Below are 12,085 nucleotides of genomic sequence, written 5' to 3'. Positions count from 1 at the left end.
CCCACACCACCCCCTGCCTTTCCTACCCCCATCATTCTATCCCCTGCTCCCAGGGCTCTTCATGTCTCATATCATCTACCTACTGCCCTTGTCACAGGCAGTTTTCTCTCCATTTCATGGACTGGGAAACTGAGGCCTGGGGAGGGTAAGTGCCTCATGCTTGGTTTCAGTGAGTCAGCAGCAGAACAGAGCTGGGGTTAGAACTTCGGTCTCTTGACTTCCAGTCTGAGGTTCTCTCCACTGCCCTGTAGGATCCTTAACTCCTACCTGGACCCATTTCCTGAGGCTCTCTATCATCTGTCCTGAAGTTGGACACAGACACTTATTCACACAAATAAGATGGAAATGTTTTCATGGGAGCCAGAGACAACCTCATAGAATGAAACCATTTCCCTCCCAGCTGGTCCCAGGGGAAGCTGGAGCTTGGGAGGAGCTGGGACCAATCTCTGGGTCCTGTGCAGGTCCACACCACCAGAGTTCCTTTTTGCCTCCCAATGGGATCTCCCCCTATCCACAATTTGATTTTTGAGGCTTCTGAACCAGTATTTGAGAGGTCAGGCAGAGAGTTAAGGGGTTTTCAGACTAGGGTGAAGTTTTGCAGTGTATATAAAGCGAAATGGGAAAAAAATGGGCTAATGGTGATGGTGCTTGCACGGAGCAAGGGATATTAGGATATCTGGGTGTGTCTAAAACAGACTGTCCAGCCCTGGCCAGTGTGGTTCTGTTGGTTGGAGAAATGTCCTGTGCACGAAAAGTCTCGGGTTCGATTCCCAGTCAGGATACATAGCCAGGTTGCAGGTTCAATCCCTAGCCTGGTTGGGGCGTGTGCAGGAATCAACCAATCAATTTTTTTCTCTTACATTATGTTTCTCTCTTTCTCTCCATTCCCCACTCTCTAAAAATAAATAAATAAATAAATAAAATAAAATTGGCTATCCCCTCCTAGGATGCAGGGACTTGGTTGTGAGAGTCGGGGAAAGGAAGTCACATACTGGCCAGCAAAAGTCCCTCATGACCAAGAGGAAGTAGCCAATGAGAGGAGAACCTTTGCCACAGCAGTATAAATAATCACAGGGTTTCCGGAAGCTCTATTCTTTCCAGAACTCAGAAGAGCAGTTCCTCACCCTGAGGCCCTGTGAGCTGCAAAGGGGACAAGGGTAATGGTTGGAGCGGGGACTCTTTCTTTCATACCTCACTAATGACAGCAGCCCATTTATTTGGTACTTCCTATGTGCCACGCCTCAGGCCAAACACTTTCTATACATTGGCTCATTTCACACTCTGAACAATTTTAACACAATAGGCAAGATTTCCCCCATTTTACAATGAGGAAATTGAAGCTCAGGAAACTTAATATGTTGCCCAAGATCATACATGACTAGTTGGTGGAGCTGTGAGGAGAATCCCTGGCCAATCTGACTCCGGCATGTGTTCTCAGTGATAGAGCTTTAATGGCACTGTGTTCTCTACCCAAGAGTCTGGAAGCCCCTGAAATTCTTCAGAGGTATGTGCCATGGTCTCAAAAAAGTGACAGAAAAGTAAGGGGGAAATCAAGGTTTTGTTTTATTCTTCTGTTCATCCCTCTTGGGTGGGCTTGGAGGATCTGCCTCACCCCACCAAGGATCTCGAGAGAAGATGCTGATGTCTAGGAGCCACCCCTTTGCCTCATTCATTATTACATATTCAGATTCCCACTAGATCCCAGCCTTGGCTCAATCTCCCATATTCCCCTGCACTGAGTTGCCAGCCTGGATATGTGTGGCCAAATAGGGTTCACTATGCTTACAAAAATAATGGGATTAGCTCACTCTCCTTTTCCCTCCCCAGGGTACCCTGGATTTCGATAGGGCAGCTGTCTAGAGAATTGTGCTCCTTGCTCAGCAGGTTTCTTATTGCACCTTTTGGATTGTACTCAGTAGCCAAGATATGGGGTTTGGAGTTGAAACATCAGTGCACTGGGCAGGGCTGGCCCTGAGTTGGGAGAGGTTCCCACACATGGCTGTATCTCAGAGTGACGTGGGACAGCACCCTGTGCCAGAACCCCTCTCCAGTGTACATAGTGGGAGGGATCCATACCTAGTAGAGGGTCTGTAGGTTGATCCCTACACCTGTACACTGCCCTTTTGTGTATATACTGCCTGGAGGAAAAATAAAAGTAGCTAATACTTATTGAAGGCACTGTTCTAAATGTTTTACTGTGTTACCTTATATAATCCTCTTAATAATCCAATGAAGTAGGTATTATTTTATTCCCATTTTACACATAAGAAAACAAACCCACTAATCAACAATAAGCAATTGGTCCAGGGTCACACAGCTAGTAAATAGCAAAACTTAGTTGGTCTGGCACCAGAATTTATGTGCTCCACATATTGTAGCGCCAGCCTCCTTACACCTGAGCATCTTTGCGTGATCTCAGGGCCTCTCTTTATTGTGTATCTGTCTCCCTGAGGTCTGTCCTGATGGGATTATAAAATGGTATCAGGTTAAGAAAACAGAAGGTCATTTCTCTCTGTGTGCCCCCATTCTTTATTCCCAAGAGTGTCCTGACCAAGTGTCCCTCTCCTCTGTTCATTCCCAATGACATGAAAAGGATAATAAAAGAATACTATGGCCGCTCTCACTTCCTTCTCGAGCCGCCAGCCGCTGCCGCCGCCCCCAGCTCCCCCGCGGCGGGGAGGGCGCCAGGTCATTGCATCCAGAGGGGCCCAGAAGGGGAAGGAGGCAGTGCCTCCACTGAAGCAGCTGCACCCACAATGCAGAGCATAAAGTGTGTGGTGGTGGGCGACGGGGCTGTGGGCAAGACATGCCTGCTCATCTGCTACACAACTAATGCCTTCCCCAAGGAATACATCCCCACAGTGTTCGACAATTACAGCGCCCAGAGCGCAGTTGATGGGCGCACAGTGAACCTGAACCTGTGGGACACAGCGGGCCAGGAGGAGTACGACCGCCTCCGCACTCTCTCCTACCCTCAGACCAACGTCTTTGTCATCTGTTTCTCCATTGCCAGTCCACCCTCTTATGAGAATGTGCGGCACAAGTGGCATCCGGAGGTGTGCCACCACTGCCCTGATGTGCCCATCCTCCTGGTGGGCACCAAGAAGGACCTGAGAGCCCAGCCTGACACCCTGCGGCGCCTCAAGGAGCAGGGCCAGGCGCCCATCACACCGCAGCAAGGCCAGGCACTGGCCAAGCAGATCCATGCTGTGCGCTACCTCGAGTGCTCAGCCCTGCAGCAGGATGGCGTCAAGGAAGTGTTCGCTGAGGCTGTCCGGGCTGTGCTCAACCCCACACCGGTCAAGCGTGGGCGGTCCTGTGTCCTCTTGTGACCCTGGCACTCAGCTTGGAGGCTGCCCCTGCCCCCCCCACCAGTTGTGCCTTGGCGCCTTGTCTGCCCCCAGCTGTGCCTTGTGCCTTAAAGACTAATTCTGGCACCCCTTGCCAGGGGGCTCCCTGAATGCCTGTTTCTCCTTGAGGAGGCCCACAGGGAAAGGGGCTTTGGGTCCCAATCTGCTTGGGAATACCAGGTATTCTTGAGAGCTCACCCAGGCCAAGGTTGGACCCTTCCCCAAGAAGCCAACCCAGTGCCCCTCCCCATTTTTCCCTACTGACCAGTTGATCCAGCTTTTCACACAGAGGTTGCTGCCTATTGTGGTGCCTTCTCTCAGGTTAGGAGCTCTTAGCCATCCCTAACCTCTCCCTTGCTGCTCTTCGAATTGCTCCCCCCTCAAGATGCTCTCTCCCTTCCCCAATGAAGGAACCACAAAATCCTGAGAAGATGAATGTGCCCTAACTTGTCTCCATGTGCCCAGGCCTTATGCATTGCTGACTGACTCAGCCCCCCTCCCCACCCCCCATCAGCTCCTACCCCCATCAGCATCAATAAAACCTCCTGTCTCCAGTGGCCCTGGCTCCTCCCTGTGTGCTGGACATTGGGGGTTGGGCAGGGGACAGGCATGGGCTAGGGCTCCCCAGAGACTGGGAGCCTTTTGTTTCCTGTAAGAGGGGACAGAAGACAATAGGCTTCATTGTGGTCCCCCCCACCCCCCAATTTCTCTAACAAAGCTTTGGGCTCCCTTGGAGGGACCAGTCTTGCTATGGGGCCCAGCCACAGATTCTGTAGTGGACTGGGATGCAAAGGACAGGTTCAGAAAGGGAGAGGTGGAGAGCCATCAGCCTGCAGGCAGGTGTTCTTAGTGGTCTTGAATCTGAGCTGTTTACATCCCCAAAGGGAAAGATCTTAACTAGCAGTTGGGGCGAGAACTCAAGCCTTTACCTCCACCCAAGACGCCCAGGTATCTCAGCTTCCAGGCCTGGAGTCATTACAAGGATAGCTCGGTTACTTCTCACCAAAACTGGGGCTTAGATCAGCCATAGGAGACTCTAGGCCTAAGGAGGTAGTGGGGCACCATGTGGAATCAACCTGCCATGGATTTATTCCCTCCATCCTTGGAGCTTGTCCCTCACCTCAGTTCCATAAGAGATAAGCCCAAAGACAAGCAAGCCTAGCCCAGACTGTTGGCAAAAAAAAAATTTATTTTCCTTTGAAATAAAATGCACAATCAAAAGAGCTCAGAGCCTGGGATAGTAGGGAGGTTGGGGAAGGGGCACCAGTGGGGGGTTGGAATCTGCCTCTGGCCCTTCCACCCCACACTTTTGCCAAGGAGGATGAGTCTGTAAGCCAGAGATTTCAGAAGGGAAGAGAAACATACTGTGCCAGTGCTTTTTCTGGAGCAGTCAGCCTTCGGGTACAGATCACCACCTCCACAAGGTGATATCAGAAGCACAGGCTGGCAGAGCCCTTGGAAATCATGCAGCCTGCCCACCCCCCATCATCAGAGATGAAGTCAGGACTAGACCATCTGGGCAGCCTTAGCAGGGTGTGCAGAATACATTATTAGAGACATGAGCCAAGTGAATGACCACAGGAAGACAATGGTTGTGGTTTTCAGGTGGCAGCCACTGCTTAGTGGTCCCTGACCTCAATGAGAGGTGGCTATCTTAAGGCCAAGAACCGGATGGTGGTTACGAACCTCAGGACTTTTTTTTTAGCACCAGATGGAGCTCTCCTGCCACCTCAGCTTCTTGGGGCTTCTCAGGTAAGGGTGATGCTGCTTGAAGGTCCCTATACCTTCACATGGGGTGGGTAAAGCCATGTCCTGTGCCCTTCCTCCTTTCTTCTTCCCTCCCCCACTTCGGTAGGGCCCAGAGAGGACACAGGAGGTAGGGAAGGCCAGAGTGGTTATCTCGTTTCTAGTTTCTGGGCAGTGGGCCTCCTCTGCGGGAGAGAAGGGTTTAGAACCGCTTTTCCTCAGGCAGGGAGGTAATGAGAAGCTCCTTGTTCCCGAAGTCCCACCAGGCTGTCATGTGGAATGCCATGTTGGTTAGGACAACAGTGTATTCCAGGATGGCAAAGATGGTGTACACTGTTTTGAGGACACAAGGAAGGGCATGGTGAGCCTCCTGTCCCCACCTTCCCCCTGACCTGGGGCCTCTTGATAAATCACCACTACATCACTACACAGGGAGCACACCACCATACTGCACACTATAGGAACCCCGATTGTCCTGTGACCATCTAAGGATCCTAGCCTGGCCTCACCTCCAGCCTCACAATACATGTTGTGCCGAAAGTAGACAGCCAGCGCCGTGAAGAAGGAGAAGAAGTTGATGATGAAGAGCCGCTGTTTCCAGTTGTAGGACTTCTGATCCTAGAGGATAGGCTGTCTGATCACTCTGCAGCTTGTTGGATATGTGCTGGTGGCCTCTCCTGTTAACCCCAACTCTAAGGACCAGTCTCCCCAACCTTGGTCATGGAAGGGGGCACAGGCAGGGGCAGCAGGAATGATGGGCATGTTGACATCCCTGCATTTGGGGTATAATGGGGCCAAGGAGCAGTGGTGTCCCTGCCCCTCCCACTTTGGGATATGAAAGTTACTTGGAGTCAACCAACCAACCCAACACCTCCAGATACTGGGAAGAAAAAAGGTGTAAGTGTGGTGGTAGTGGTGTGCAATTGTAATTATTACAGACCACAGACCCTGACGCACCTCCAGATACTGGGAAGAAAAAAGGTGTAAGTGTGATGGTGGTGGTGGTAGTGGCGTGCAATTGTAATTATTACAGACCACAGACCCTGACACGTCTTCCTAACCCATGCCCCTCATTCTACTCCATTTGGAGCCTCCATCTCGTCTCTTCTCCAGTCTCCCATACGACCCAATTCTGACCAGTTACCCTCCCCTTATCCTCAAGTCCCAGCCTCAGCCAAGATTCCAGTTAGAACTCCAGTTCCCACCGCACCATTAGCCGCATCCAGAGGACAGGTCTCCTTGATTGTCCTCTGTGCACCTGGAGCCCCAGGTCTACCTTAGGGGTAGACCATACCTCCTGACTTACTGTGTGCTTCTTGGTCAGCCGCCAGATAATACAGGTGAGGAGCATGTGACTGAGGGATGCTGCGATGAACACAATGAAAGCGTTTTCGTGGATAGCTGGAGGGAGAGAGGAGGGTTGGGAGCGCTCATTGCAGGGAGCACCCGAACTCTACATCTGAAAGTCGGAGTAAGGGAGGGGCAGGGGCATCCCCTCCCAGAACCCTTCCTTCCCCACTCTCCTTCCCTCCTCAGGTCACCCACTGAAGTCCTCGGAAGAGGAGACATAGGTGAGCACTAGCAGCGCGAGGTTCTCGACGATGTTGAGGCCGAAGTTGATCTGGCAAAGCAGTTGGTAGCTAGGACACGGGGAGGTGCAGCTGAGGTAGTGGTTCCAGTAGGCGAAGGCCACCATGAAGCGAGGTGCCGAGTGCAGGCCGATGCAGAAGCGCCACACGTAGCGCTGGGGCACCTCCCCACCAATGGCAGAGCTCACCGAAGGCAGGTAATTGGGCACCTAGAGAGTTGTGACCCATGTGGGCACTGGCCCTTGCCACACCCACCCACCTGGAGATGCTTCTCTCCATCTAATCAACCTGGCCCTCAGAAGGCTGTGCTCCAGAAAGGCCTCCTTTAGGTACCCACAGAGCTCTCCTTGGAGACCTCCCTTTTTAGGTCCCAGCTCCCCAAAGTGCTTGGTTCTCACTCCCCAGCCAGGGGCATATGTGACCTCCATCTCCCTACACATGGAACCTACACATGACTAGGAAAAGCTGCAGACAGGCAGACAGGCTCAGAGACTCTCTGAGCCAGTAGCGGAAGGCCCTGTGAGAGGTTCCATGAACCCAGGACCCCAGATTCAGTCCCACGACAGGGATGGGTCAGAGACCATCTGAGCTTCCTTGGGACAGTGCTGGATTCACTGCCCAACTGAACTGTTCCCCTGACTGTTTTCTGGGCAGGTGTGCCTAAGTGGTAGAGGTACTGTGAGATACTGGGGGAGCTGCCCAGAAGGGAACCCTCACCCTGATCATGTTTAAGAGTGTGATGCTCCTAACCTGTGGTAGTCACCCTGACCTTGTACATCTCTCCCATCCATCTTTCTCAAAAATGGGTTTCCTCATTTCGTAAGGAATTGGAGCATAAGTTTTTCAAGTTGAGGAAGGAGGAGGAGATAATACACAGCTGCAAGGATTGCTGTGTTGCTTGTATGGGAGGGTGAGAGGGTGGGAGATGAGTAACAGTAGCTTCTATGGGGACAAGAAAGCCAGGAGGAGGCTCTCTTGGACTCGAGGGCCTGGAGCTGCTTCTCAAACTTTAATATGGATATAACTCACTGGGGACTGTGTGAGAGTGCAGAAGGTCTGGCATATAAAAATCTGCATTTCTAAAAGATTCCAGGACTCTGGAACCTACCAGTCTGTTGCCCACTTTTCATGGACTTTTTTTAGACTTTCAATAAGGGCCAGAGCAGTGCCAGAGCCTAGAGAGGGAATGACCCTGCTGCGATTATGGTGGGACCAGTCTTCAGAGATGGAGTTCTGCAAGATCCCTTCCTTTTTCCCAATGGAAACATTGACTGGGTTTCCAAAGCAGCTAGTCAGGTAGGCATGATGGAGGCAGCTCACAGGGCAGGGATGGATCTAGAGAAGCACCAACCAGAGGCTTCGTAGCCTTCACAGAAAAGAAGTTAGATTCCCATCAGCACTGTCAGAGGAAACTAAGGGCATAGCTCTCAGAGAGAGGGTGCTGCTCTCAAGGCCAGGGCTGGAGATACCATAGCTTGAGACCAGGCTCAGATATTCACTCTGCGTATTCAGTGAAGGGGCAGCAGGGAGGCTTTAGAGACATACAAACCTGGGTCTGCAGCCCAGCTCTGCCTTTATTAGTGGGGTAACCTTGAGCAAGCCACTTCACCTCTCTGAGCTTCAATTTCCTCATTGACAAAATAGGGATACTACTACCTATCTTACAGGGTGATTGTGAATATTAAATATAATGTATGCAAAGCATCTGCAGTATCTAGTACAAGGAATGGCTTTCAGACGACAAACTTCCCTGAAAAGCCTGCAAATAGGTGGTGAGCTACTATGTGACTATTAATCATGAGATGGCCTGCGTATGAGGGAGAGGTGGGAGTCCTTCACCAGACACTTCTGAGACCTCCAAGCCTCCTTATTTGACTTTTCTGCCTTTCTGAGTAGGTCCTCTGAGTAGGGTTAGTGGGAGTGTTGCCTTTACTTCCTAGAATATTCATTCTGAAAACTCCTGCCACAATCTAAGCTGTTTAAGAGGAACAGGACCAGCCTCCAAAGCTTGGACGGAAGAGCCCAGTGCATTTAAGGGCTCACATCCCTGACCAATGCTGGGAAACAGGTAAAGAGTAGAGATGGCCGAGTTTGGGAGACGCCTCAGGAGGAAGAGAGAATTAGGGCCCTGTGGCTGCCCATCCTGTCCTCACAAACTCTACCCAGGGATGAGGGCAGAGTTCTAAGAGCAGGGATTGCCTCTTCTTGACCTCTCTCTCACACACACACACACACACACACACACACACTATCAAGTACAGATACTCGCATACACCAAGCACACAATTTTCCCACTCACCAACTATGCCAGCAACAAGCAACATCAGGAGCTATCAGAAACCAGGTACACAGTTCACCTCCAACCTCACCATGAGCCCAGAGCTAATGGTACTGAGAGATGGGAAGATAAGCCCTTTCCCCAAGAATAGAAACCCTTTGGTCTGGAGGACATGGCTTAGTTGATCTGTGGCAGGGAACCAGGGCAGAAATTCACATGATATAAAGGGAGGGGGCCCAAAATATTCCCTGTCTTAGCATCTCAGTTTTTATCATTAGAGATTCATATTTTTGGCCTCAGATAAAAGTTCCCTGAAATTACGGATCACTTTCCTATTTACCTTACTGCACCCTGCCGCTTGCCAACTGGTCAAAAACTTCCACGCCTGCCCTAACCGGTTTGGCTCAGTGGATAAAGTGCTGGCCTGCGGACTGAAGGGTCCCAGGTTCGATTCCGGTCAAGGACATGTACCTTGGTTGCGGGCTCATCCCCAGTGGGAGGTATGCAGGAGGCAGCTGATCGACATTTCTCTTTCATCGATGTTTCTAACTCTCAACCAGACTCCTTTCCTCTCTGTAAAAAATTAATAAAATATATTTTAAAAAAACAAACCTCCCACTCTTGTCATTTCCACTTTCTATTCTCTAAACTCCATCCCTCCTGTTTATCCTTACAGTCCCCATCTTAGCTCTCGTCTCCCCAGTAGCATGAGCTATTGTACTTGCCTCCTCACTGGTCTCCCTACTCTTGTCCCCTGCCATCCTTTCAGGGGCAGATTGGTCTTCTTTTTTTAAAAATATATTTTATTGATTTTTTACAGAGAAGAAGGGAGAGGGAATAGAGAGTTAGAAACATCGATGAGAGAGAAACATTGATCAGCTGCCTCCTGCACACCCCCTACTGGGGATATGACCGCAACCAAGGTACATGCCCTTGACCGGAATCGAACCTGGGACCCTTCAGTCGGCAGGCCGACGCTCTATCCACTGAGCCAAACCGGTTAGGGCCAGATTGGTCTTCTAAACCACAAAAGTGATCATGTCCCTTTCCTGTTTTTTGTTTTGTTTTGTTTTGTTTTCTTTCTTTTTTCCCTTCCCCTTTCCTGTTTAAAATCTTTCCAAAGCTTCCCATTGCCTTCTGGATAAAATCAAGTTACCAACCCCACCCCTGACCCCAAAAGTTGTCAGCCTGGCATTCACAAAGATTCTTCTTCACCCCACAGCAACAATGCTCCCTCAAGGAAGGAAGTCTTCCCCAATGACCAAGCTAGGTTATGTACTTCCTCTGGGCCCTGCTATCCCTGTCTTCCCTTTTATCACAAAAGGAGTCCTAGCTCACCATGCAGTGACTGTCTGGGTCTAGGACTATCTCCTGTATGAATGAAATGCTAAGGGCAAGTCCATGTTCAATTCAATGCCCCTGACACAGAACCTCTACTCCTGGGTCCTCAACAAAGGCCTGGTGGACTGCTCCTGGAGGCAGGAAGTCCATCTAGGTTTCTAGCTGGCAGAGCTCTGAGTGGACACAGGGAGGCCAGAGACAGAATCCAAGCTAGAATATCCCATAGCAGGGCCTGGGGTCCTCTCAGGTCAGGCCCCCAGTCTGAGCTATAGCTGTTACTTCTCCTAGCTCCTGGCCTCATCTTACTTCTTCAGTCCTGGATTCCCTTCCAGTCTGGTCTTTCTTCACTCTCCTTCTCCCTCTCATGACCTCTCTTACCTATTCCCACTCCCTTCCCTTCACCCTCTCCGCTTTGCTCCCTTGCACTCCCTACAATCCTCTTCTACTCTTGGAGGACTGTGACTCTACTTTCTGAGTCCCTCCCCCAACCTCCCCAACTCTGACTTGCTCCCCACCATCCTTTTATCTCTTCCCCCTCTCTCTAACCCTCCACCTTCGTGCCTACTCTTTGATTTTGCCCTTATCTCCATCTCCCGACCTGGCTCTGACCCAGTGCTGGGGAGCATGGCACTCACCCCACAGTCAGTGGCCACCGTGTACTCAAAGTGGAACATCAGGGACCAGATGATGCAGAAGAAGAAACCGAACACAGGGAAAGTGATGAGCCACCAGAGCATGGCTGTGAAGCGAAGCCGGAAGATGGTCCCATCAGGGTCCAAGGGCTGGGAGGCCGCAGAGAACATCCTGTAGGAACTGGTGCCTAGGCAGGGCAAGGGATACAACATAGGGCCTGGTGGGATACCTAGGCATGGGAAAGTAAGGCCTTTTCCAGAGCTACTCAGGGTATAGAAAGAGTCAAAAGAATAGAAGAACATAAGGAAAAAAGAAAAATAGTGCAGGAGAAAAGGAGGTGCAGAGGGAGATGAGGTAAGAGCAGCAGAGACAGACAGGGTCAGCTCTTAGGAATCCCCTTGGCACACTGATCCTATACAGCCACTCTTGAAGAGTCTGGAAAATAGAGGCTCCTAGTGGCCTGGACAGGAAAGCTCTGATGGCCCACCTCATTCTCACTACCTTCATACCCACTCAGAAGGGTCAGAGGTGGAAGGGTTATTATTCCCATTCCACAGAATGGGAGACTGAGGCTCAGCACTATGCCAGGATCAATCATTAGGACTAAGGCCTCTTGCCACCTGGCAGCTTAAGGCTCCAATCAAGGCTTTCTTCCGGTCAAGGATCCTAGAAAAAGGACCCTAGCTCAGACTGGCCCAAACCCTCCCACTGACCCTGTCTGACCACATTCCAGCTCTTTACCCATGTTCAACTAGGAACAGTGGGCGTACCCCAGACCTACTTCAATGGGACCACAGGCTACCAGCCATCCCACCCCCAGGCTCAGAATGATCCAAGCCTCAGGCCAGCAGTATACCCTGATCTCAAGATACCAGGGTCCCTCTGAGGCCCAGACTTCTATCTCCTTTCTCTCTAAGAAGACCATGTCACCCACTTCAAGGTTTACAGGAATCTGAGGATCATGGAAACCTTCTCTACTTGGCTTGAGCCTGCTGTGTTGGACCACACCCAGATGGACAGACCTAGACCCAGGGAACTGGGCTGCTTCTGCTCCCTTCTCCCTCTAGGCAAAGAACTCCCTTTCTACCCCCTACTGTCCCAACCACCATGACCTCTCAAGCTAGGCTCCCTTCGGGGACCGGGGGAGG

The 12,085-nt window shown here is 51.0% G+C and overlaps 2 protein-coding genes across 10 annotated transcripts in view; one reads left to right on the top strand and one right to left on the bottom strand.

Annotated features, from left to right (window-relative positions):
- The window catches only part of RHOG (ras homolog family member G), an 8,146-nt gene extending 4,239 nt beyond the window's left edge, over nt 1–3,907 (top strand). Inside the window, exons 1-2 of one of the 2 annotated variants that reach the window (XM_005867143.2) lie at nt 1,487–1,504; nt 2,689–3,907. In XM_005867143.2, the coding sequence (XP_005867205.1) occupies nt 2,757–3,332 (576 nt within the window). In that variant the 5' untranslated portion in view covers nt 1,487–1,504; nt 2,689–2,756 and the 3' untranslated portion in view covers nt 3,333–3,907. Of the gene's footprint in view, nt 1–1,486; nt 1,505–2,688 lie in introns of those variants that run through there. The other variant, XM_005867142.2, reaches the window with a different exon arrangement.
- Nucleotides 3,908–4,518: 611 nt separating this feature from the next.
- The window catches only part of PGAP2 (post-GPI attachment to proteins 2), a 21,072-nt gene continuing 13,505 nt past the window's right edge, over nt 4,519–12,085 (bottom strand). For 7 of the 8 annotated variants that reach the window (XM_005867138.2, XM_014540465.1, XM_014540466.1 and 4 more), the window contains 4 exons: nt 6,642–6,894; nt 6,391–6,497; nt 5,606–5,714; nt 4,519–5,429 (listed from right to left, as the gene is read on the bottom strand). In XM_005867138.2, the coding sequence (XP_005867200.1) occupies nt 5,299–5,429; nt 5,606–5,714; nt 6,391–6,497; nt 6,642–6,894 (600 nt within the window). In that variant the 3' untranslated portion in view covers nt 4,519–5,298. The remainder of the gene's footprint in view (nt 5,430–5,605; nt 5,715–6,390; nt 6,498–6,641; nt 6,895–12,085) is intronic. The other variant, XM_014540464.1, reaches the window with a different exon arrangement.

The sequence above is a fragment of the Myotis brandtii genome, unplaced genomic scaffold, assembly GCF_000412655.1.
Source record: "Myotis brandtii unplaced genomic scaffold, ASM41265v1 scaffold244, whole genome shotgun sequence".
Taxonomy (NCBI): domain Eukaryota; kingdom Metazoa; phylum Chordata; class Mammalia; order Chiroptera; family Vespertilionidae; genus Myotis; species Myotis brandtii.
This window is presented reverse-complemented; position numbering and strand designations above follow the sequence as displayed.